This window comes from Bos indicus x Bos taurus, chromosome 20 (assembly GCF_003369695.1).
Source record: "Bos indicus x Bos taurus breed Angus x Brahman F1 hybrid chromosome 20, Bos_hybrid_MaternalHap_v2.0, whole genome shotgun sequence".
In the NCBI taxonomy this organism is placed as follows: domain Eukaryota; kingdom Metazoa; phylum Chordata; class Mammalia; order Artiodactyla; family Bovidae; genus Bos; species Bos indicus x Bos taurus.
Genome location: NC_040095.1, coordinates 447,018 through 473,836, shown reverse-complemented (window position 1 = coordinate 473,836; position 26,819 = coordinate 447,018). Strand labels below are relative to the sequence as shown.

The following is a 26,819-nucleotide window of genomic DNA, read 5'->3' as shown; positions in this document are numbered from 1 at the left end:
GTCCATTCTGGGCCCCTGGGGCCCTCCAGATGTCCAGGAGCCAGTTTGGGGAATGTCAGTCTGGGAGCTTAAAGACTGGTAGACTCCATCATATTAGAACAGCCAGTTAAAAACCCAGAAACAAATATTGAATCATTAGGTGTACACCTGAAATTAATATTAAGTTCTATGTCAATTATACCTCCAATAAGAAAAGAAAAGCCCAGAACTGAAGTCAGCCTTGGTCATGTCTGCCTGTGCAGCATGCCAGCAGTAGGGTACTTGAGGTTTTAACTGAATGGTGACTTGCTTCCAGCATAGACAGGCAATGCTATCTGTCCATCTCTCTCTGCTCATCCTTCTCTTTATCGCTTTGGCTTTTTCAGCCCTCTGGTTACTTCCTACAACCTTTCCTGAAGATGACAACTGCTTCCCAAAGACAGCTTGTCATCAGCAAGAACCAAATGTGCTCAAGGAGAAGTCATCTTTCCTAGCTTTCTCCCAGGGGAGTTAGACCCTGGGCTGGGCACTCCCAGACACCAGAACATGAGTCTCTGGCTTTTGGACAGCGTTTACCGAGTCTCTCTTGTCCGAGAATGTGTGCCGTTGATGGGAGAAACCATCCTGTTCTCAAGGCCCCCGGCGACCACTGGTTGATTAATAAATAGTGATCGACTCTTCTCTGCTCTGTTTCCCAGACGCCTGGAACAGAACTCCATCAAATCCATCCCTGCTGGAGCCTTCACCCAGTACAAGAAACTGAAGCGCATGTGAGTCTCCCCAGCGAGAAAGGACGCCAGATCTTTTCAGTTTGGGGGGTCATAGGTATAGTGGGCAATCTCCCCAGATAAGGAGCTGCATGACCGTGCTCGGGAGAGCTCAGTGTTAGGCCTGGAATGTCTCCCAAGACTGGGAGGTACGGCCTGAGTGTTGCCTTCAGATGGGGAGGTGTATGGGTTCAGGCATCTCAGAGCTTAGGCGTCTCCAGCTACAATGCGGTAAAATTATCTGGGTAGGAGGTGGGACTGCATTGGCCTAAACAAGGTCCCATCTCACTCTTTACTGCCCTCTGGCTTTGGGGATGTGGACCTCAAGTAGGCGCTTCAGTAGAGATGTGACAGTGACTCCGTATCATCCCACAGCACCATCACCAACACCCGTACCACCATGCACACATTCAGCTGACAAATGCTTAGCAGGTGTCCACTGGGTGTAGAGAGCTGTGCTGGCATCTATGGGTAGAAGACAAACTAAGATGAAGTCTGCTCTGATGGTGCTTACACATTCGAGTGGGAGGGCAAATATCAGAAATTGATCAGTACTAGAAACTATTGGGTTGGCCAAAAAGTTCGTTTGGGGTTCTGTGTACCATCTTATGGAATAAAATAAAAGAAAGGAAGGGAGTCATGGAGAGGCCATCCCCAGGAGGGTTGGCCCATGAAACCCTCTGTGTGTGGGTGACCTGAAGGAAGGAAGGGAGGGAGTCTAGATGAGCTCTCAGGATGGTTTGCACAATAGTGAGGCAGAATGGAGTGAATGAAAAGGAAAGTGGCGGAGATTGTGCAGGAAAGGTAGGTAAGGGCCAGGTCCTATGGACCCTTTAGACCCATGGTCAGGACTTTCTAATCTTTCTAAGTAAGATAAGAAGGTTAGATCATCACACTCAGCCGTGATGATCCGAATCATTGCCATTACCACCACATCCAGTATTATGCCATCACAACATCCTACCAGGACCTGGTGACACCAACGTGACTCACAGCATCTGAGCCTCATTGCCCTCATCCCCACCATCGTGGCAACGTCATCAGCACCGCCCCTCCCCTTCACACGACTGCCATGAGCACTTCTCTGTGAGTCCGTCAGAGTGGGGCACTCTAAAGGGAGGCTAGTAGGACTCAGACACACCCGCAACCATTGCCATCATAGACACAAAGAACCTGGGAGGGGGTTCTCATCCCTTTTCCAACCTAAAAAATCATTTATGATAGCCCAGTAATCACAATGCTATTTTCATTGCGTTTGCTTCCTTCTCTGCCCTGACAAAGGAAGGAGAGAGAGCAGGTAGAAATAGGCATGGGCTTGGTTTTGTTCCCTTCCACCGCAGGCTGATTCATCAGTCTCCCTTGAGTAGGAGGGCCTACATTAAAGAGGTTAAGTGTCTGCTGGCTCCTTTTATGTTAAAAATAAACACCCCTGAGAAACAGTGGCATTGTCAAGCTTTACCCTCAGATATCAGGAAACCAACTTCCCATCTCCCTGGAAATCCAAACCAAACAAGATTTTCTCCTGGTATAGTTCCAGAAGTAGAAACCAACATAATGTGCCAGCCCTGAGCACATTCTCCTTCCCCCCACTAGGCAGCATTCCTGTTGGAGGGGCTGTATAAATATAGGCCTTAATATTTAAAATCTTAGGCCATTCATCTCCCGGTCTCCCTGCTTTCCCAGCTCATTTTCCATCCCCACCCTCCCAATTCATTTTTAAAGCCCAGCTTGATTATGCAGCCAGATAGTAATTTCAGTGAAAAATGACAAATTCATTCACTGCCCCAACCTCTATCTCTTGCATGATTTAAGTGACTACTCTAATTTTTTGTGAAGTCCAGGTAATTTAGAACATGGCTATGTTTTACTGCCCTTTCTCCATCCGCTTAGAACTGCCACGATCTGTGCATTCAAAATTCATAAGACCTTCTCAGTTATGACCTGGGGAGTGAATTTCATTTTTGATCATTTTGATGCTATTGATATTTACTATGATGCTCTTTTTTTCCTTCCCAAGAGGATGGTGGTAGGAAAGAGAGAGCACTTAAAATTTTTTCTGACTAACGTCAGAAATCTAGACTGAAGTGCAAGGGCTTGGGAGATGTAGGGTCCCTGGAGAAAACAGATTTTAAAACACAGAGGGTAAATTCCTGCCAGGCATATGTGACCAGTTTATCTCTACTATCTCACAGAAGGATGTTTTCCTCCAACAATGAATGAACCACATACTCTTCTTATCTCCATTCCAATGACAAAATAAAAGTTTTCCTGATTGAATGGCTTTGTCCCTGAATAGAATGAATTTCAAGTGGTCAGCTTAGTGTAAAAAAAGTATTTCCAGGTAAAATCTAGTATAAAGGTTGTTCTGTGGTTCACTCACTCAGTCGTGTCTGACTCTTTGCGACCCCACGGGCTGCAGCATGCCAGGCTTCCCTATCCTTCACTATCTCCCAGAGTTTGCTCAAACTCACATCTGTTGAGTCAGTGATGCCATCAACCATCTCATCCTCTGTTGCCCCCTTCTCCTCCTACCCTCGTCAGGAGAGGAAAAGACTCCAGCATCAGGGTTTTTTCCCAATGAGTTGGCTCTCGCATCAGGTGGCCACAGTATTGGAAGTTCAACTTCAGCATCAGTCCCTCCAATGAATATTCAGGGTTGATTTCCTTTAGGGTTTTTTTTTTTTTTTTTTTGGATTTCCTTTAGGATTGACTGGTTGAATCTCCTTGCTGTCCATGGGACTCTCAAGAGTCTGCTCCAGCACCACAGTTTGAAAGCATCAGTTCTCTAGTGCTCTGCTTTTTTTATGGTCCAACCCTCAATTCACACATGACTACTGGGAAAAACCATAGTTTTGACTATACAGACCTTTGTTGGCAAAATGATGTCTCTGTCTTTTAATATGCTGTCTGGGTTTGTCATAGCATTTCTTCCAAGGAGCAAGTATCTTTTAATTTCATGGCTGTGCTCACCATCCACAGTAATTTTGGAGCCCAAGAAAATTAAGAGTAGGAGGGATTAGGGAGGATGCCAGTCTTACAGGGCTGGTTAAGCGGGAGCACTGACACTTAAAGGCCACACCTTCAAGATGCTGAGTTCTTTCCCTCCCATGCTCTTAGGCACAAGTTCCACCAACTTCTAGTGTTTTAAGCTCATGTTCCCCACTTGACCCTCATCAGCATTGGAAATTACCACCTCTGTTCTGAACAGCTTGCAAAGGCCACTTCTTCTCCATCATCCAGGGGACTGGGGTAGGTTTGAGACTAACCATATTCTGAAATACTGATCTCAAGTACAACTCAGGGACCACCTGCCTTGGAATCACCTGGAGATTTGTTATGTATGCAGGTTTCTAACCCCAGTTCCCCAGCTGGCCAAATCAGACTTTCTATGGGTGTGTTTAATTTTTTTTTTTTAATCTTTTAGCTTCACTTCGTGGCATGTGGGATCTTAGTGCCCCAACCAGGGATCAAACCTGGGCTCCCTGCATTGGAAGCATGGAGTCTTAACCACTGAACCATCAGGGGAGCCCTTGTGGGTGCATTTTAATAAACTTCTAATGGGGTTTGAGAACCACTAGTCAAGGGTGACCCAGACACCAGGAATCAGCTCTGGGACCACCTGATGTGGACTGGGGGGGGGGGGTCAGGCGTGGAGATGGGTGGGCACTCAACCTTCCTAGGCTGCCTTCCTGTCCAGAGCCACCACCCTCTGCACCCAACTCGATGAAATAGAAAGGAGACTGGAGATGCCAGTTCTGTGCCCAAATCGCTGTGTCTGATCACTTGTCACTCCTGGTCCTTTAGCCCCCATGGCTGCTTATTTCCTTCCTACAGAATTAAGAACCACCACAGTCAGTTCCCAGCTAAACTATCACTTCTCCAGTGTCTGCGTGCATGCATGCCTGGGCACTCAGTCATGTCCGACTCTTTGCGACCCTACAGACTGTAGCCCACCAGGCTCCTCTGTCCATGGAATTTTCCACGCAAGAACACTGGAATGGGTTGCCATGCCCTCCTCCGGGGAATCTTCTGACCCAGGGGTCGAACCAAAATTTCTTGCGTCTCCTGCATTAGCCAGCAAGTTCTTTACCAGCTGAGCCACTGTGGGGGCGGGGGGAGCAATCCCAGGTCTACTCCCCAGCATCTTCAAATCATGAGACATCTCACCTTGTCCTTAGAGAAAAATGCTTCCAGAAGTTTAGTTGTGAACTTAAAACTAATTTGCACTGACAAGGCTAAAGAGGGCTTCCCCACTGGTCACAGAAGTTTCTCTCACATGGTAAAGGGCTCAGGACCTTGAAGGGACATCCCACTAGGAATGTCACCAAAAAAAAAAAAAAATCACCAAACAAAACAGGCTTTCTCACTGGAATGATCTAAGTACAGACTGTGCACTTGCCTGAAGTGCCTTACTAGGCAGCCATGCTGAGGCCCAGCAAGATTAGGGTAATCTGGGGCATTTGCTTGTTAAGACCCTTATACCAAAAAAAAAAGCTCTGAAGAAAAGCCTGGTATAAGCTGATGAGTTTGCGAGCACAATCTGTGGATTTGTTAGAGGCGCTCTCTCCTGCTCAAGGGATAAGCCCACCAGCTGTGCTAAGAAACGTTAACCTGAGAAGTAGCTTTCAACTCACAAGCCATGGAAACAGGGAGCGAAGGGAGCAGAGACCTAAGCGCAAGTTGTCGGGCAGCCCTTCTGAAGGCTAGTTTCCCAAGTGGTGCTAGTGGTAAAGAACCCGCCTGCCAATGCAGGAGACATAAGAGACAGGGGTTCAATCCCTGGGTCAGGAAGATCCCCTGGAGGAGGTAATAGGCAAACAGCTCCAGTATTCTTTGCCTGGAGAATCCCATGGACAGAGGAGCCTAGCAGGCTACAGTCCATAGCGTTGCAAAGAGTCGGACACAACCGAAGTGTCTTAGCACACACATGCAGAAGGCGTAGAGAAACAGGCTCAAGGAATGCACTTAAGAGGCTAGGAGAGCCGGGCGTCTGACCTCGCTGGAAGCAGTTGCTTAGACATGCTTTCTTCTCAATATTCCCGTCTCCTCCTTGTTGACCCTCCAAGGCCCCCAACTTCCCCTCTTTTTCACAAAAGCAAAGACCCGTTGATTTATTTTGTTAAAGAAGAGGCACCAGAGTTCATTGTAGCTGGAAATTGGAGCATCTCCACATCCAGGGACAGGAGCCCAGAGGCTGTCTCTGAGCTAATGACTCCTAAGAGACATCTCTGCACTCAGGGAAATGTCGTTAGTGAGAACTAGATGTGGGTGTTCAGAAGTCACTGGGGTACTGCGGAGTGAGCAACCTCCCGATCGGGGAGATCCCAATGCCCCAAGGCTGGGTTAGCTGCTTCTAACACACAGCATCCTTCTCACTCACATTGTTTCTGGTCTTCACCACCCTGGGCTTGCTTCCGTCCAAGGAGTACTGCCAGTGGCAATCACATGTCTCAAAGTCACCGTGAGGCTCTCATGATGTCTTTATACCACACGGCTGAAGATGCACTGAACCAGACAGAGACTGCAGTCACTGCTCAAAACCTCCATTCAGGTCAGGGAGAAGTCACTGGGGAGGCAAAATGACTCAGGACTTTGGGGGAGAAAAATAAGCATTTGCCAAGACATTACACAAGAAGGTGAGGCTCACAGGAACCCTGGGCTATGTTTGGGCGAAGCTGGCTTTTGCTTCCTTTATGCTATAATTGCCTGGTTCTGCAACCTACGATAAGGCCCTCATCGAACTGGGTGCCATTTCCCACCTGCAGAGCGAAGGCTGCCATGTGCATGGCCGTATGTCAAAGTCAAGATGCCACGAGTAAGCGTGCTTTGAAAGCCAAGAAGAGGGATACACATATATAGCGCATTGTATCATGAGGCATTTGAATTGAATGATCTTTAAGACCTGCTCTCGCACTATAAATAAATAAATTGATGAATTCATCCTCACCATTTTGCATACCTGCAATGCTTGGTCCACCCCTCAGATATGGCCATATCATACCTTTGAGCTGTGTTCTCAGACTTCCCTGTTAATTTTTCAGAGACATCAGCAAGAATCAGATCTCAGACATTGCTCCAGATGCCTTCCAGGGTCTGAAGTCACTCACGTCACTGTAAGTGGGGAGCAGAGGCATGTGGGGTGGGAGTGGGAGAGGGATGCATTCATATTTTCCAGGCGGTGTTTATCAAGGTTTTATGTTCCCTTACACACTTGTGGCAACCTGGTAAAAGAAACAAATATTTCTTCAGGGGAAATTGATCTTGGGGAATATTTCTACAACCCAAATGCATTATTTTTATTGATTAAGTGCCCAGCAGCCTTCCCAGTTATTGGCTTCTAATTCGAATGCATCTTCTCCTCCAACTGCATTCCCCCACCTCGGCAGCACTGTCCGGGGAGATGAAGAGAGAGGATTGTAATGTATGATTAGTACCATGTGCCATGTTTTCCATGCATGTGGCCTTGTCTAGGGAGGATCTCATTTTCTTCCTCTGATTTTAAGGCTTTTTCTCCAAACCTATCTCATGGCTATTGTTCTGAGAATGCATCAACCCCATCCTATAAGCCTTTCTTTGATTTTGAAACCTGAAAGCAGGCTCTTGGATGGAACCAAAGCTGTGCCTACCAGGGGCTCAGAGACCCTCTGGGGCAGGAAGGCATAGAGCTTTGTTCTGACCCTGCCGGAGACTTGCCCTGTGGCACAAGGACCATCACTTGCCTCTGGTGTGCATGTTCCCTCACAGGCAAAATGGCACAGTGACACCTCTCCTGCCTGAAATGTGTTCATGACTGCAGTCCCAACAATCCCTGGCAGTACTTAGTGAGCACTTACTGTGTACCTGGTACTCTTCTAGGAGGCTTGCAAACTTCATCCTCACAAGGACCTAAAATAGGAAACCTGTCCTCATCTGTCTTTGATGGTTCATCTAAAAACTGGGTCATCTAAACTCCACACAAACAGAGGCTTTTGTCTCTTTTGATCCTGGCTGAATCTCTGGTACCTCAAACAGTACCTGGTATGTAGTGATTGTGCAAAAAAAAAAAAAGACATGTTGAATAAACCAATGTAACTTTGGATATCCAGAGTCCACAGTAACAAGTGAGAAAGGCAGGATTTAGACACAAGCAGTCTGACTCCAGAACCATGCTCTTGATCCCCATCTATACCGCATCCTGAGATAACGTGAAAAGTACAAGATACAGCTAAGGTGTCATCAGTTGATATTTGTATTATTTGGTGACCTGCCCTACTTGGCAGGGGAAAGGATGCTCAGAGGCAAGCTGTCCGTGCTTTGTCTCTCTGTGCAACCTATTTGTTTAATTGATGAGTGGGCAGGTAACAAGATACACGTTTTCCCCCACCTGGCCCTATCCCGCTGGGAAGGGGCTGGAGACAGGGAGGTCTCTTGATTCAGCTGTTGCCTGCTGCTGGCGAAGTAAATTAGTTTCATTTATCAGGTAGAACATCTGGTTGGGATATCAAAGACAGGATTGTGCGTAAGATTAGTGTCTGCTTATTGTGCTGAAGATCACAGAGGAGGAGGGAGAGTGGCCGTCTGCCACCAGGATCCTCTCCCTGCCCCCGCCCTCCTGTCCCCGGCTGCTTTCCCTTTGCCGGGGTCTGGGAGCCCGCTGAGGACCGTGAGACGCTTCCTGTCTTACAGGAAAAGAAATTCACAATCTGGTTGCCCAATGGGAAACTGGCGTGCCACTAGCCAATTCTGAACTCCATCAGGGCATTGTTTAAATGAAGTGCTCTCATCCCCAGCACACGCATCATCCATTCAACAGACGCTTACCACATGCTGAACAGCCTCACAGGCTCTGAGAAAGTGGCCGTGACTGGACAGGCAAGTCTTGGCCTCAAGGGGCTTCGAAGAACAACACCCCCTGCCCAGAGTGAGGAGCGGCCAAAGCAAAGGGCAAGAAGGCCTTACCCCATACCTGTGCACTGTTCTCTCAAACAGGCGTTCACCGTGTTAGATCCTGTTCAGTTTTCAGCTCTAGGGAGCCAGCCGTGAACAGTCCACATGATGTCATCACACACATGGGATCTATTCATCTATTAAAGGGGGCTGTAGAGGAGACACAGAAAATGTTTAAAATGAATAAATATGTAATAATGTAACGTGACATAATGAAAAGGGGTGAGGTAATAAAAAAATAGGTGATAGAAAATCTATCTGTATGTATGTAAATTTACTGTATGTAAATTGTTACTTAATTTTAAAAAAATCAAATGCAGAAAGACAGAAAATGTTGACTGAGATATTCAAGAGAACCTTCCAAGGATGAGTTGTTTAAGGCCAGATCCGAAAGGTGGGAAGGGAAGTCCAGGAAAGAGCTGAGGATACAGGCAGACAGGTCTATGCCCAGAAGCCCCCCTCAGCCACCAGAGTGGCTTCGACCCACTGAGGCTTAGGCACACCCCACGTGGACCTGTGATTCAAGGACCCCCTTTCCCCACCCTGCCCGTCATCCCACCAGCCCCTGCTGCACTGGAGGTTCTGCCATCTGCCAAGCCGAGCAGACGGTGATGGCACTGCATTTGCCACAGTGAGCAGTGAGACAGTCATATGAATTACAAATGGGAGCCTGAGCCATCATGCTGACTTTTATTTAGTCATTAATTTGTTGAAACATTAATGAAACACACCCGCAGGCTGAGCGGGACACTTACTCTCTCCTGGTGGTGTCTGGAAAACGGGGGGTGGGTTTATCACTTCCATTTACCATTTCCTCATCCTAATATTTTGCCTCCTCAAAGACACGTCACAGCCTGGATTTGCAATCTGAGTGGGAATCAAATCTTGACTTAATTCAGTGTGCTCCAGGCCTCAAGAGGGAAACATTTTTTTAAAAGATCTTTCTTAGCTAAGTTCCCTCCATCTCAGAGGAGGCTGGACTCAAGAGATCATCAAAGTCTGTGCCACGGATGAGAGAAGAGAAGCCAGCAGTGTCTACGGAAGAGCCAGACTCAGGAGACTTCTTCCCCACACTTCTGGTGCGTCAGAAGTCACCAGAGACCAGCCCTTAAATAGGAGACCCAGTGTGAGGGACTCCGAGGCTGGAAGACAGAAGGGTAAAAAGAATTCCTTGGTTCCTGGAGCTCAGAGAATGGGAAAAAGAGGCTGGAATACAGAAGCTGCTATTACTGCAATAACAGTTCCTTGCTCCCTAGTTTTTCCAAAGAGCCGGTCCTTGACTCAGCAGTCCTTGAGCCATCTGGGTAGGACCCCAGATATCCAAAGCCCTGTCTAGATGGATGATTAAAGGACTCAGTTCAGGAATTCCTTAGGATGGAACAGGATATTAAAAGGAAACATTCTGTAGGCTGGGCTCAGCCTGATCAATACCCATTGAAGACAAGAAAACACAGGGCTGGCTGGCTTCCCACACGTCTTATTTATTGCCAGGGTGTGAGTCATATTAGCAGCTCCGGGAGACACCACAAAAGGACCGTGTCTTGCTATTGTGGATTACTTATTGAGTAGGGCTGCCCAGGAGGAGATGAGGATGGAGTCCTTTCCTCCTCGCCTCTCAGGCGGCCTGCCCCTCCAGCCTCAGAGGCGCGAGCCCCCTGTCTCACTGGTGAGGAGGAGGGAAGAGGCGGGCTGGGGAAGGCGATGCTGAGATCCCACCGGAGTGGGCCGAGGTGGTGACCTCCTGCGTGAAGGGGTGACAGTGGCCTCCCATCCGCAGTGACCACTGTCCCCTCTGCTCTTTTCCAGGGTGCTCTATGGGAACAAGATCACGGAGATTCCCAAGGGACTATTTGATGGGCTGGTGTCCCTGCAGCTGCTGTGAGTAGGAACTTTGTCACTAATATTGTCTCTAGAACTGTTAACAGGCTCTTTTTTGCAAACTTTGAGCCATGCTCTGTAGAGTTCTTCTTTTGACTTTGTGCTCATTAAATGGAAAAAAGAAATTGTTTTGAGCTGTCCAGCCCTCACCTCCACCACCTCATGTTGGTGGAAATAGAGCTGGGGAGTTGGCAGAGGAAGGCTAAAGTCAGTGTGAACAATCTAGGTGATGCAGCTTGGGAGCCTGACCCGAGCAAGAATCACCACCCTCAGGCTTGGGGGGCTAGAAATTAAGCCAGAGTCAAATCCGCGATAATGCTCAGAATTTAGGGAACTAAAATGTTCATACACTGTATTCCATTACTAAAGCTGAAACAGAGCTGACGGTAGACATGTGACCTTGAAGGAGGTAGGGTTGGGTCTGTGAAATAATTAGGAGCATAATCAGTCACTGTTGTGACTCTATCTGGGAAAGATATGGCTGAAGGGGGAAGTGTTTATTTAATTTAAAGGAGGATTTCTTGCCTCAAATTTTAAGCTCTGGGATTATTTATTTGCTTTTATTTCATTCTGGTCATTTGAGCTTAAATGTTTGAAGAAAGTAAGTGAACTCTGATGTGGAGAGACAAGGAAAGGAATTTAGCTCATCTTGTATTTTAAGATTTTATGATCAGGCTAGAATTATCCCTGGTTTGTGATCAGGTAGCCGTAGCATCTACACGCATGTACTGTGGGTGTGGGAAGTGTGTGTGTACACATCCATGTCTGCACATCATAATTCCTATTGGTATTAGGAAATGATCTTGAGTATCCTGTTAGCAATGGACAGTACCAAGTTTCAGAGAGGTAAATGACTTGCCCTCAATCATACAGAAAATGGGTGTGGAAGCTAGAGAAGAGCTTACATGGTCCTGTGGCTCAGAAGGCCCCCACACCTCTGAATACCACAAGATGTATGTTATCAGAGGCATGCATCTGAGTACAGATGAGTGTGTGTGTGAGTGTGTGTGTGTGTGCGCGCACACACACGCACTCATACATGCTCCCTTGTACAATCACCTCTGAGTCGCAGGCCCCTTACAGAAGCGGCCTGGGCCCTTCCTGCCTCCTGTGTGCAGTTAAGTGAAGCTCCGTCACGAGCTTGCTGACAATGTAGTCAAGTTTTATCTCCGGATGGGTGGGCAGTCAGGAACAAGGGTGGACGGAAGAAGGTCCACAGTGCGTCTCACACGGGGACGCCCAGGACTCTTCAAGAAAAAGGAAGTGAGGCTTTTCCTTTAGCCTTTTCTTCCCACATCTCTGCTCTCTACCCTTTCTGTGCCCTGTAAGACTCAGCCCTGGACAGAGTCTCCTCACACAGTAGCAGCACATGAATCACGCCTGGATGAGGTGGCCAGCTAGTTTTCAGACAGGACATCCATCACAGCACCGGGAAGGCTTGTTTCAGTGAAGAGGAAAGCCAGAGAAAGAAAATTCAGTGTCTTTTTCTCTGCTTCCTCTTTGTCCAGCCCTGCACACCTCTGTCTCCGTGTCTGTCTCTCTCTGTGTGGCTCTGTGTACCTATCAGTGTTCAAGGGTCGCAGCCCTCGGTGGGCCTTTGTGGCTATTTGTTAGAAGGACATGTCAGGGCTTTGCAGTGAGCTGGGGGGTTTCACAGATGGTATTCTTTGCTTGGAGCAAAGAAAATGTAAGGTATAACTGCCACCAGAAGGCCAGTTGACTGTACCTATTAATCCCCTGCCAGAAGACAACAATAGGATGGCCTAGAGGGAGATTCGGAGGTGTCGTGTTTCACTGGGCTGGGGTAGATATCCTGTAACAGTCATGTTTTGATTGTTGAATGCTATATGCCCTTGTAGGCATTAGGGAGAAACATAGCACGCATCAAAGTGCCTAGCACGGTGCAGGGCATACAGCAACAGTATCATAAACGCACGCTCAGGGGCCGTGTTTCTTGCCGTTCGCTCTGTTTATGTATCTGCTGTTTTATCCGGCTGTGTCAGCTCTCGGGTGCAGCACTAAGGAGTTTCGTTGCAGTGTGTAGGCTTCTCTCTGGTCGTGGCGCCTGAGCTTGGTTGCCCCACAGCATATGGGGTCTTAGTTCCCTGATCATGGATCAAACCCCCGTCCCCTGCATTGGAAAGCAGATTCTTAACCACTGGACCATCAAGGAAGTCCTGAATGCATGTTTTTTAAAAAAGGAAATAGATTCCAGCTCCCAGCTGACAGCAGTCGTAAGATGACTAGAGCTTTGCATGGGCCAGGAAAAAACTCTGGTTGTGTCTCATTATTTTGAGCTGATGGAGCTGAATATCTGGGAGTGAAGACAAAGCTTTTCCCTTCCCTTGAGACCAAGAGTTGACACAACTCAAGTTCCTCACTTTCCAGAAAGAACCAGCAACTGTAGCTGTCACTGGGCTCTGACCTGGTGTTGAGCAATTAGAAAGCAGATTCTGATTGGATCTAATGTAGCATTCCGCCCTCGGTAGATTGGCTTTCTCCTTGTTAGACTGGAGACATTCCGATAAGGCTCTGATTAGAACACCCTGCTAGTCTGAGAAATTTCCTTTCCTTTGACTTGAAAGCTTTCTGCAAGGGTTTTGTGTTTTTTCTTCTCTCTCCATCTCTCAAACTATGGTCGCATCACAAAGCAACTATATTCGTTGGAAGAACTGATGCTGAAGCTGAAGCTCCATTACTTTGGCCATCTGATGTGAAGAGCCAACTCATTGGAAAAGACCCTGATGCTGGGAAAGGTTGAGAGCAGGAGGAGAAAGGGGCGACAGAGGATGAGATGGTTGGATGGCATCATCGACTCAACGGACATGAGTTTGAGCAAACTCCAGGAGATAATGAAAGACAGGGAAGCCTGGCAGTACCAGTCCAGAGATCACAGGGATCACGAAGAGTCAAACACAGCTTAGTGACTGAAAAACAACAGCAAAAAGCCAAGCTGTCTCTGTCGCCCAAAATGATCTTGGATGTTTCCTTTCTGGCACTTAAAAAAAGCAAACAAAAACCTTTTTGTTTTATGTTGGGGTCTAGCTGATTAACAATGTTGTGATAGCTTCAGGTGGACAACAAAGGAACTCAGCCTTACAAACAGATGTATCCGTTCTCCCCCAAACTCCCTTTCAAACCAGGCTGCCACATAACAATGAGCAGAGTTCTCTGTGCTATATAGCACGACCTTGTTGGTTAACCATTTTAAACATAGCTGGCACTTCTTTATAAAGTCCCATGTGCCTGTACTTTTCATGTTGTACACATCAAATTAGGGTAAAAAGATGGCTGTAAACAAGAGATCAGAGAAGGCAATGGCACCCCACTCCAGTACTCTTGCCTGGAAAATCCCATGGATGGAGGAGCCTGGTAGGCTGCAGTCCGTGGGGTCGCTGAGTCGGACACGACTGAGCGACTTCACTTTCACTTTTCACTTTCCTGCATTGGAGAAGGAAATGGCAGCCCACTCCAGTGTTCTTGCCTGGAGAATCCCAGGGATGGGGGAGCCTGGTGGGCTGCCGTCTATGGGGTCACACAGAGTCAGACATGACTAAAGCGACTTAGCAGCAGCAAACAAGAGACAGCCGCTCTAGTTCCATGACCAGCCCACTGTATTACAATAAGCAGAGTTTGTACTCAGCCCATAATAAAGCAGGTGTGTTGTAGCTGGTTGTCCTGCCTGCCCATCCCCTCTTTCCCCGTGTCCCCAAACTTTTCAGCCACCCTACTACACTAGGCCAGCCTGTTAGGTACCCATCCCTCCCGGGTCATCTTCATGCCCTGTTGCTTCAGGCAGACGGCCAACTCTAAGGGGAAACTCAGTCTTCAGGGCTTCTCAGAGGCTGCAGCCAACAGGTCTCCATGAACAAGCTTCAGCAGCCCTGGGAAGGGACCACAAGTCCAGTACCCTGTCTTCTGGGTGTCAGCCTCGCAAGAGTCACCTCCTTTAGCTGGAGTTCCAAAATTTTTAGCGCTTCCCGGACAGCTTCTGTCCCAGCTGGTGTAGAATCCTGTCCCACACACACTGGCACAAACCCTGCTGCTCTTGTGCTGATGGTTTCTGTGGTGAATTCGGCTTACTGAAAAGGTCAGGAAGTGCTTTCTCTTTTTTTAACTTTGCGTTTTATATTGGAGTATAATTGATTAACAATGTTGTGATAGTTTCGGATGGACGGCAAAGGGGCTCCAGCTATTTCTTGTACTAAACTGCAGTCATGGCTTCTGCAAAACTCAGAAAAGGCTATTCTCATATTCTTCACGTGTTTGAAAATAGTATGTCTCCCCGTAATTAATCCTAAAAGGTTCAGTTCCTGCAGACTTCCATCTGCATAAATACTGACTACAGACTTAGAAGTACAGACTTACATCTGTAAGTCTAAACACACATTTGTTGTTTAGTTCAAACAACCCTTATGATCTTTGAGGGTATGAACGAATCTGCCAGCTTTCTTCCTTGAGACAGGCTGCTAGGATGCAAGTCAGGGGCCCAGTTGGGCAAGAAGCGTGTTGAGAGATTCCATTGTAAGCTGCGGGGAACTGAAACTTCCCACATGGAGACATCTCAGAATCACGGTTAGGACAGAACATGCCGCTGGATGTGCACTCCCAACTCTGATCACCTGAGAAGTGACCTGTCCTCTTCTCCCAGGCTCCATCCACCCTCTTTATCACTGGAAACTTTAGTGTGAAGGCTTAGATCTTCACCATTCCCCTGCCCACCCTGGTTCCTGGGGTCCTGGAGATTGTGATCCTGAGTGTGTGTCCAGCCAAAATGCCCCCAGATTTGTGACTTTGCAGCTCAGGAGTTGGCCCTGTCTAACGCAGGGAAGCAAGCAGCGAGCATGTCTCCAGAGCCATCACTTCTTCCTTGCATGGGCAGTATCAGGCTGCAGTGTTACAGCTCTCCGGGGGTCAGTGCATTCAGTTAGTGCTCACTGATTGCACGGCACACATGGGAGAGACACTCAGGTGGGGTGGGCAGTCATTTGAGGTGGAAGCTTTCACATAAATCCTGGCTCCAGTCGATGTTAAACCAGCTCCAGGAGGTCTTAACCCAAGCCAGACCGTCTTGGGGCTGGGAGGAGTTAAGGCAACACAGGCGCCTGTTGTTTGATTTCCTTGGAAGGCAGACAAGGCCATTGAAGGGTCTTGGAGTTTTCCAAGCAACCTGCCAATTACAGGGCAGTGAGCAAAACTTAACTCCCTATAGCTCACTTTCCCTCACCAGCTATTTCACTAGTATAGCTACTGCTGCTAATAACATTTATTGAAGACTTAATACGCTCCAGAACCTGTGCTAAGCAATTTCATCTAACCTTTACAACCATGCCAAGAGGAAGATATTGTTGAGAGGCTCATTTTACAGATGTAGAAACTCAGCAACTGATGATGTAGGTAGCTTGGCCATTGTCTCTCAGTGTGTAAATGATGGAGCATTGGAACCCGAGCACTCTGAACGTGGAGTCCCTGCCAGACATCTGCGTCTGACCCAGTCATGGGTCAATCTGCAGAGCTAGTTTGGTGATACACGAAACAAGAATTCCTCACTGGCTCAAGCCAAGGAGGAAGTACCATGGAACTGATAGTTACTCAGCTCCTCTTGTTAGCCTCAGTCTAAATCAGGGGCCCACTATCTTCTGTGGCACTTCCTCGAGCTCACTGTCCTCATCCCCACTAGAGTTTGCCCTGAACTCAGTGAGAGGACAATCAAGAAGCTGCTTGTTTTTAAAGACTGGGCTGAGGTGAGATGATGAGAATTCTCTCCAGAAGTAGAAGCAGACTTACTTTGTAATGCATTCCTTTTATTATTACTATTTTTTAAAATTTACTTGTCTGCACCAGGTCTTCGTTGCAGCGAGATCTTTGTTGCCAAGTGCAGAACCTCACTGAGGCACGTGGGATCTTTAGTTGTGGCATACGAACTCCTAGTAGCCTAGTTCCCTGTTATTGTTGATCAGCTGCTAAGCTGTGTCCCACTCTTTGTGACCCCATGGGCTGCAGCACGCCAGGCTTTCCTGTCCTTCACTATCTCCCAGAGTTTGCTCAAACTCATGTCCATTGAGTCAGTGATGCCATCAACCATCTTGTCCTCTGGTGCCCCCTTCTCCTCCTGCCTTCAATCCGCCAGCATCAGGGTCTTTTCCAATGAGTTAACTCTTCACATCAGGTGGCCAAAGTATTGGAGCTTCAGCTTCAGCTTCAGCATCAGTCCTTCCAGTGAATATTCAAGACTGATTTCCTTTAGGAATGACTCGTTTGATCTCCTTGCTGTCCAAGGGACTCTCAGGAGTCTTCTCCAGCATGACCAGAGATCAAACCCAGGCCTCCTTCATTGGGAGTGTGGAGTCTTAGCCAGGAAAGCCCGTGTCATGCATTGGTTTTGGCTGCTCCGGGTCTTCCTTGCTGCACACAGGCTTTCTCTAGCTGTGGTGCACAGGCTTCTCTCGTTGCAGAGCACAGGCTCTAGGGCACACGGCTTCAGTGGCTGCGGCACACGGGTTTAGCAGTTGTGTCCCATGGTTGCTTGGTTGCTGCGAAGCATGTGGAATCTTCTGGGATCAGGGATTGAACCCGTGACTTCTGCATTGGCAGGCGGATTCTTTACCACTGAGTCATCAGGGAAGCCTTGTCATGCATTCTTGAGGGAGGAATTCTTCCCTCTCTTGTGTATCTGGAGCTTCCTAAGGGAAGCTGAGTCTCTTAGGGAGACTTAAATTCTGGAATCATTCCATGCTTTGGTCATTGAGTGGATGGTTTATCCTCGTTAAAGGGTTTATCCCTCTTAAAGGACTGATTCAGAACCAGGTAGCAATCAGATAGGCAAATGTGACCCTAGTAGCTGTTGGGGAAGAAAGGAGCAGGCCAGCTCACACAAGCCCTCCATCTCCTGAGAGCAGGTGCTGGCTCCCTTGTCTGATTTGTCAGTATCTCAGCTTCCCTCTGGTTGCCTTGCGTGCATGCTCAGTCGTGTGACTCTTTGGGACCCCATGGACTGTAATCCGCCAGGTTTCTTTGTCCATGGGATTTCCCAGGAAAGAATCCTAGAGTGGGTTGCCATTTCCTCCTCCAGAGGATCTTCCCAACCTAGGGATTGAACCCGCATCTCCAGTGTCTCTTGCATTGCAGGCAGGTTCTTTACCCACTGAGCCACCTGGGAAGCCTCAGGAGGTTACCAAAGGTCAAAATAAATCCCTCATATTTCATATGGGAGGGATGAGAGCATGTTTATCCTAAGACAAGAGTGGCCCTTATTGCACTTAGTAGATAAAGAGTTTCAGGATGGCAGAGGGTTAATTCTAAAGGAAAAAATTTAAAAGAGAAGATACAAAGGGGTCAACTCTAAATACTGCAGCTTAATCAGGGGTCCAGAATGGCTCCCCTAATTGGCATCCTCACTAATAGTTTATGCCAGTGCTTAATAGTGGGAAATACTCACAGGGACACATAGTGAGTGTGCTTTCATAACAGAGCCTTTGCAACCCATTCCTTTTTTTATTGGAATAAAATTGCTTTACAATGTTGTGTTAGTTTCTGCTGTGCAGTGAAGTGAATCAGCTGTAGGTGTACATATGTCCCCTCCCTTTTGAACCTCACTCCCACCCACGCCGTCACACCCCTCCAGGTTATCGCATCCCACAGGGGCTGAGCTCTCTGTGCCTTTTAGCAGCGTCGCACTAGCTGTCTATTGTGGTTGTGCAATGTATACATGTCCGGGGCTTCCCAGGTGGCTCAGCGGTAAAGAACCCACCTGCCAATGCAGGAGACGCGGATTTGATCCCTGAGTTGCAAAGATCCCCTGGAGGAGGGTATGACAACCCACTCCAGGATTCCCACCTGGAGAATCCCTTGGACAGAGAAGCCTGGAGGGCTGCAGTTCATAAGGTCGCAGAGTCGGACACGACTAAAGCTCGGACGTGACTACAGTGACTTAGCATGCGTACACGTAGACGTGTCAGTTCTAATCTCCCAATTCTCCCCACCCTCTCTTGCCCCCACTGTGTCCACATCTCCATTCTCTATGTCTGCATCTCTTTTCCTGCCCTGGAAATAGGTTCATCTGTACTATTTTTTCTAGATTCCATTTATATGCATTAAGACTCAGTATTTGTTTTTTTCTTTCTGACTTACTTCATTCTGTATGACAGACTCTAGGTCCAGCCACATACAGAGATGACCCAGCAATCCCACCACTGGGCATGTTCCCCGTAGCCTATTCTTGAACAATGATTCCCCTACTGGAGGAGGCAGAGAAACGGTTATGCCCTGAGGTTGTCGGTACCATCTTTCCCCTCCATAGCATGATAAACATCTGAGTGTTAATGAAACAGAAGCTGACCATGCGCCACCCCCTCCAGCCTCACTTTAAGAAAAGGAGGTTCCATGAAGCACCCAGGTTCCTGGCAGGAAGCTGGGCTCATCCTCCTGTCCCGTGGTCTTTCCCGGGAGGGCTTCACTTACTCTCCAGAACGTGGCCGCTACCCTCTTTCTTGACACCAGTTTCCTAAGAACACCTTGTGCATCGGGGTTTGCATTATGCTTTTGGCATGTGCAGACAAACACAGTGTAAGTAGGAGGAAGAGCCTTAAACTGCTGTCTTCCGCAGACCTGTGGGCAGATGTGGAGAATATAAATACCATTCAAATGAGAGCTCAGGCCACTGAATCAATGTGTGAACCACTGGCGTTGCCAAGGTGATTTTGATGCAATTTATCATTAAACCTGACTCCAGATGTTGGTGTTTTCTCAACCTCGTGGCTAAGGCTGTAAGCTCGGGGGAATCTTAATGGAGTAGGGGATGTGGGCAAGGGCAGTGGCCAGAAAGGGGGTCTTAGTGGTCCTCTGTCCCATTACTGCCCCTGTAGCCAGAGACGGGAGCAGAGCCAGTCATGAGAAAGAACAGCTGCTGCCAAGTGAACCCCGAACTTGTGGCCTCTTTTGGGAGACTGGGGGTGGGGGTCAGGGTGAACCTCTCTTCCCTTCTGTGGCCCATCTCCTCCTGTTACCTGGACCCTGAGTGGAGGAGGCTACAAGCTGCTGTGAGTGATGGAAGCCCCTGGGATTCTTCCGGTCGAGCAAGGCCTGATCCTGCAGCAGGCCTGGAGGCAGGGGCCCTTCCTCAGCCCAGACCCAGGACTCTGGATATTTTATTCCACCTTTCTCCACCCCAGGCTCCAGCTCTGACACTCTCCATGGATTCTGTTGCCCACTTTGCTTTTTCTGAAGGCAACAACTTCTGGAAAGGATAATCTCTCAGCAGCATTGTTAGGTTGGTTAGTCAATGGGCTGAGTGCTAATACCTCTTGACGTGGAACATATGTGGAAGCTGAAAATGCTCGGTGAAGAGCGGGGTAGCAGAGTGCCTCACAGAGCTAACGGTTAGACATAAATTTAGAAGGGGATGTGTGCGTGCTCCACTCTCCTTGATCTCCTCTGAGGGGAGCATGGCTCTGTGCTTTCATTTCATTGTAGAATCATCTCTAAGCCAATGGGAGTGGCTACAAAAAACCAACTTCCACCTCCTCCCAGAAGCTGCAGGCACTTCCCACAGTCGGAATAGCAGCAAAGTCTTTGAACTAAAGTAGCATGGATCCAGATCTCGACCTACCACTTACTAGTTGTGCCAGTTTAGTCAAAGATACTTACACTTTGCATGTGCCAGAGGTATCATCTGTCGGACGGACGGGCACTTACCTCTTGAGGCTGTCGGGAGATTCAGCAAGTTATTATTTGTAAAGGGCTGGGAGAGCGCCGGCCACACACAGTGTTTATTACCTGTTAGGTCATGTGGCCCCAGGTTCACCTGACAGGATCCTCTCAAACCCTCCTCCCCACCAACCTCCATCTCTTTTCTGTTTATATGGCCTCTGAGTTTCCTTTGGGAGGTGGGTCTGGGAGCAGATGGCCCCGATAGATGGTTGGATCTGCTTCCGGGGAAATATTTATGAACAGAATATACCTCCCTTCCCCTTCACCGGATCCACCAGGCCGTCAAGCTGAGACCTAGTTGGGGATCAAAGTTTGGACCCTGAGTACCAGGCTGTCTCTTGTGCGAGGTGGACCAGAGCGTCCCATCTTGCATAAGGGAAGCTGTTGTCTCTGCTTCCTCACTCTCCCCTGGTCCGCCTCATGTGAGAACCCAGGCTGAGGGGAGTACAGGGCCAAGCATACCAGCTCCCCAGTCAGCATTTAGTCAGTGGGCTCTGAAGGTTGAGACCCTGCTTTGCACAGGTGCAGGCCACTCAGGGAAGAGCCTGCCATCGTGCCCATGGAGGTTTAGTGAGCATTTCAGAGGGCATCCCATCCCACCCACCTGGTGCTGGGCACTCCCTAAGAGCCAGCGGGACTCCTGATGCCTCTTCACAGCCAAGAGGCAAGCAGTCTTCCAGACCCAGCCAGACCTCCATCAACCTGAAGCGTGCCCAGGTGGGTTCCCAAGCTGGCAAAAATAGCTCCCCAGGGACAGGGAATACCTTCCACCAAGGACAGGGGCAGAATACGGATTTTTCTCTCCATGTGGTGGGTGAGAGATGAACTTTGCACTCAGGTAGACTGGAGCTTCACTATCACCTTGGTTAAATCCACCACCGTTCTGACCCTCAATTTCTTCATCCCCCAAATGAGGACAATCGCAGTGCTACTGTGAGGGTGAAAGGAGACACTACATGAAAAGCGCTTTGGAAAACCTTTCACACAGGGCTGCTCACAAAGCTGCAGTCTCTCGAGACAATGCTACATTATTATTAATTCGCACAGCCGTTATACCACTGCTCCTCAAAGGGGGATGAATGGGGACAGAATCAATCCCTCCATTGAAAGAGGAAGAAGGCTTGTGTTCCGAACTTCTTACAGAATTGCTGAACCCTATTTCAAATAGTTAGTTACTGTCTCTTTGCTCCATCATAGAGTGGGGTTTTTTTATTTAGTGTTTTTAGGGTGTTTGTTGTTTTTTTTTTAATTCCCCTGCAGCTCTTGTCCTCTTGTACCAGATAGCTGAGAGATCCTTTTATGGAAGCCAGACTGAGCTGAGTAGCTGCCAACCTTCCTCCCAGAGGAGACAGGACAGAAGGACAGGCTGTTGGATGCTGCCGGTGCTGGGAATCAGTGAGGCGGTCCTGGGCATCTAAATCTGGATAAGCAGCTTAGCTTTATCTCTCCCTGCACCTATGTGTCTTGCCTTAGGGAGCCAAGCATTCCTGGGGAGAATAAGTGACCCCGAGGCGCTGCCCTTTTGTGTTTCTTTCTGCTCCTGCTGCTCGCGCTATCTTTGCCTCATAATCGTGCCAGCCTGGGTTGTTTTGATGCCTTCCACCTTTGCGATAGGATCCCATGCTGAGAGGTCTAGGAGCAAAGGGGAACAAGAAAGCATCTGGATCAAAACAAGAAGCCTCGATAGTCCTGATGGGTGAGGAGCGTTGCCAGAGTGGCCTGCGATCTGGATGCCCTTTCAAGGTGGATCGGAACGCCACTCCACTCTCCCCGTGGCCACCCTCCCTATCTGGTGTCTAGCATTCCCCAGAACCCAGTTCTGCAGTTTGTCTTTGTGAATGTGCCCTCAGGTCTCAAATTTCAGTTCCTACTCAGACAAGGTCGGAGAAGGCAATGGCACCCCACTCCAGTACTCCTGTCTGGAAAATCCCATGGATGGAGGAGCCTGGTAGGCTGCAATCCATGGGGTCACTGAGGGTCGGACACGACTGAGCGACTTCACTTTCACTCTTCACTTTCATGCATTGGAGAAGGAAATGGCACCCCACTCCAGTGTTCTTGCCTGGAGAATCCCAGGGACGGCGGAGCCTGGTGGGCTGCCGTCTATGGGGTCACACAGAGTTGGACACGACTGAAGTGACTTAGCAGCAGCAGCACTCAGACAAGGTAGGGAGAATAAGCTTGAGTTGTTGTTGCTGTTATTGTTCAGCTGCTAAGTCATGTCCAGCTCTTTGAGACCCCATGGACTGCAGCACGCCCGACTCCTCTGTCCTCCACTATCTCCCAGAGTTTGCTCAAATTCATGTCCATTGAGTCCATGATGCTATGTAACCATCTCATCCTCTGCCTTCCTCTTTTTCTGCGTTCGGTCTTTCCCAGCATCAGGGTCTTTTCCAGTGAGTCGGCTCTTCACATCACGTGGCCAGAGTCTCAGAGCTTCAGCTTCGGCATCAGTCCCCTTGAGAGGGGCAAGCAGTAGGGAACGGTGAGGACGGTGGCCCATGGAGCACAGGTCTTATCTACAGAGGGCAGCTGCTCCGTGACCGCCTCCCATATACCCAGTGTGACTAGGACAGCTGTTTTGGGTTTTTTCCAGGAGAAAATAAAAATCTTTTATGGTCTGTGTGTGTGGCAGAGAGAGACAGACAGAAATATCCAGACTTTTTAAATTAAAGTATAGTTAGTTTACAGTGTTGTGTTTGTTTCTGTCGTCCAGCAGAGCGATTCAGTCACACATGTCTGTGCATATGTATGTGTGTATGTACATATGGTCTTTTTCATATTCTTTTCCATTATAAGTTGTTACAAAATATTGAATATAGTTCCCTGTGCTATGTGGTAGGACCTTGCTGTTTATCTGTTTTATATACAGTAGTTGGTATCTGCTATTCCCAAACTCTTAATTTATCAGTCCGCACCCCACTTTCTCTTTTTATAACCATGAGTTTGCTCTCTCTGCTGTGGGTCTGTTTCTGTCTTGTAAATAAGTTCATTTGTATATATTTTAGATTGCACATGTAAGTAATATCATGTTTTATCCTTCTCTGTCCGACTAACGTCACTTAGTATGATCACCGTTGGGTCCATCCATCTTGCTACAAATGGCATTGCTTCCTTCTTTTTATGACTGAGTAATATTTCCCTGTGTACATATATGTGTACTCCACATCTTCTTTATCCATTCATTTGCTGATGCACATTTAGGTTGCTTCCATGTGTTGGCTGTTGTAAAGAATGCCTCATGAACATTAAGGGGCATGCATCTTTTCAAGTTTTGTCTGGACATATGTCCAGGAGTGGGATTGCTGGATCATATGGTAGTTCTATTTTTAGATTTTTGAGGACCCTACATGCTGTTCCCCATAGTTGCTGCACCAATTTATGCTCCCAACCAACAGTGTAGGCAGGTGCCCTCTTCTCCACACTCTCTCCAGCATTTGCTATTCATAGACTTTTTAATGATGGCCATTCTGACTGGTATGAGGTGACACCTCAGGGTAGCTTTGTCCCCACCTTCAGCACACTGGGAGGGCTGGATGAAAAGAGTTGCATGTGGCATGTTGCAGGATGCTGCAGAGAGGGTCTGTCCTTAGGTCATGAGATAGCACCTCAGACCTGGTCTCTTTACCTCATTCAGTTTTTCCCTCAAAAGGCCCTGAATATCAAGCTTTGGAACAAATCATTTACCATTCACTTTATTTTTCTTTTTAACAAGAAAACCAAAAAATAGTTGTGTGAAGCATCTATTCCTGACTCATAGGGGTTTAGCCCTATTGGGCTCTCTCTCTTTTCTCCCTGTTTCTCTGTTCCATAGCATCTTCCTTGGAATGCCCCGCCCCCCCGCCTCCTGCCACCGACAAATGGAGTGACTTTGAGTAAAATTTAATATACAAAGCATAGGATATTCTTGAGGGGAAATTGCTGCAAAGGGATAGACATATGGGCAGGGTAGATAAAGCACTCATAAAGAAGAAGGAAATCCTCCAGAGACCTCAGTCACCATAACTGCTTCCAGCATACTCCTTGGAAATGCATGACGTTGCACAACTCCCCTCTCTCTCCCCCAACTCTCAGCCTCAGTTTCCTCGCCTTTAACATGTGAGGCTGGCTCTGCCCCTCTGCCCAGGTGACTGTGAGAATAACAGGATGTCAGGAAAGCACGTTGGAAAACGTGAAAAGTCTTCTAATAACGTGAGCTTTTTGTTCCACCTAGAGGCAGGAGGCCACCTGTGTGAACCCTTGGGACCCCTGCCCATCATTAGCCAGATTAAACAGGCAGTGCTTCCTCTTGTCACCAGCGCAGCTGCCTACCTCGCACAGGATGCTCAGGGGCCCCTGTGAGGACGGAGCTGCAGCCATGGAGAGGTGGCATGGATGGCTGAGCTCCCATGGCAGTCCCTCCATTACCAACTCCAGTCTTGTGGACCTTGGCACCAGGAACTCTAGAGGCAAGCCAGCCATGATGTATCTCTCGGGTCCTTCCCCGGGAGGGAAGCTCTGAGCCAGTGTTAAAAAGAGAAAATTTTACAATTCAAGATTTTTGCTGGTTAGTTTAGTAGCCCCTCACTTTCATTCAAGAGCAAGTGAGAAATAGAAATAGTTTCACACGAGTTTGAAGGGCACAGCTCATCAGTCTAGGATCATAAAGGGTTTTTAGGACCCAAAGTGCTTGCCTTGGCAGCCACATCCTGGAAACACTCCTGTAACCCTCAAGGCTTCACACTTGCTGGGCCAGCCTTTCGCCAGAAAGCTTTCTTTTCCTTTCGCCAGAAAGCTTTCTTTTACAGCTTTGTTTTTGGTGGGGGGCAGGGTTCTGAAGAATTAAAGCCACAGCCCTCGTGGATAGGAAGGCTGACCCTGGGGGATGGGTGTCACCTTCGATGAGTGTGATCCCCTGGAGTCAGAGCTGGAGCCAGGTGTATTTCCTAATAAATGCTTGGGCTAAGTACTAGGAATAAAGGCAAGAATAAAATATATATCATTTGTGTACTGTCTTGAGTAGGAGGCAAATATCTTCTGATCACAAGTTGAGAGAAGGGCTGTGAGGGGAGTAAACGGGGGTTATGACGGGCAGTCGTGGGGCTGCACTGGAAATGAGGTGGTCAGGGTAGGCCTGTCTGAGGGGGTGGCATCTGAGCTGAGATACAGAGGAGGAGAAGGAGTCTCCAGATGAAAGGGGTAGAGAGTATGTTCAGAAGGCCTGGACCAAAGCTCGTGGCGTATTTGCAGAATCACGAGGGCTCCTTCCGTGTTTGTGTGAGAGACTGAGACTGCGTGTGTGTGTGCACTCATGCCTTCCTGTGGCTGAATTTTTTCTGGGAGGATGACCTACGGCTTTCAGCAGGTTCCCAATGGGATCAGTGATCCAGAAGAATTCTGAGGAATTTTCTGAATCAAAATTACCTCTTAGTCAGCTACAGCTTACAAGCAATTGTGCCAAAGATTTCTTTCTTTCTTTCTTTTTTTTGAGACCTGGAGGCTCTGCCTTCTACAGTAGAAAGTGGAACACGCAGGGTGCGATTTCCAGTCTTCCTCCAAGGCCGTGGGTGCAGGGGAAGGCTCAAGGGGCTGATGTGCCACACGGCGTCCGTGCTGCGTGGCTGCCAGCGCCCGGGTGTGGTAGGAGATCGCATGGCCGGAGGCCCGCAGGTCCCCTCTTTCTCTGGTGGGGGGGCCTGGCCGTCAGGAGGGTTCTGGGAGGCCAGCAGCCCCGCCCCTGCTCCGCAGGCCTCACCGGGATGAGGCAGTCAGTGGCCTCTCTTCTGTCTGCAGCCTCCTCAATGCCAACAAGATCAACTGCCTGCGGGTGAACACGTTCCAGGACCTGCAGAGCCTCAGCCTGCTCTCCCTGTATGACAACAAGCTGCAGACCATCAGCAAGGGGCTCTTTGCCCCTCTGCAGGCCATCCAGACACTGTGAGTATGTCAGGAGTGCCAGCACAGGCCCAGGCCGCCGCCGGCGGTCCCAGAGAGCACTCACAACCCAGGCAGAGCGGGCACGTCCCAGAGGAGCCCCGGAGCCTGCAGCCCGAGCAGAGCACCAGTCACAGTGCTAGAGGGCCTGTCCTGAGCACTCACGCCATGCTCACTGCCCCACAGGATGGTTTCCCTGTATCCAAACCACTAAGCCTCACAGCAACCCTAGGAGGTAGGTGCTACTATGATGCCCCATTTTTGTTAGGAAACCAAGGCACAGAGAGGTGAGGTAACTTATTCAAGGTTGCACAGCTACTAAGCAGCAGGATTTGAATCCAGCCCAAGTGGCTGGTTCACCTGCTGTCTTAACCACTCTGGGTGCTATATTCTCTCTGAGCAGGCTCTGTCTCTGCTGAAAACTCATTCCTGCCCACTAATACCTGTCCCTGTCCACACCACAAAGCCAAGTCTCTGGGACAGAATGCAGGGGTATTTCACCTCCCTCTTTTGAGAGGAGTTCCTCACTTCCAAGCATGGCATACGTGCGTGCTAGGTTGCTTTAGTCATGTCTGACTGTTTGCGACCCTATGGACCACAGCCCACCAGACTCCTCCACCCACGGAATTCTCCAGGCAAGAATATCAG

General features: G+C 48.5%; 1 protein-coding gene across 2 annotated transcripts in view; it reads left to right on the top strand.

Annotated features, from left to right (window-relative positions):
* SLIT3 (slit guidance ligand 3) overlaps positions 1 to 26,819 on the top strand; it is a 718,206-nt gene that overhangs the window by 572,397 nt on the left and 118,990 nt on the right. For both annotated transcript variants that reach the window (XM_027520392.1, XM_027520393.1), the window contains exons 10-13: positions 678 to 749; positions 6,788 to 6,859; positions 10,479 to 10,550; positions 26,031 to 26,174. In XM_027520392.1, coding sequence (XP_027376193.1) covers positions 678 to 749; positions 6,788 to 6,859; positions 10,479 to 10,550; positions 26,031 to 26,174 — 360 coding nt within the window. The remainder of the gene's footprint in view (positions 1 to 677; positions 750 to 6,787; positions 6,860 to 10,478; positions 10,551 to 26,030; positions 26,175 to 26,819) is intronic.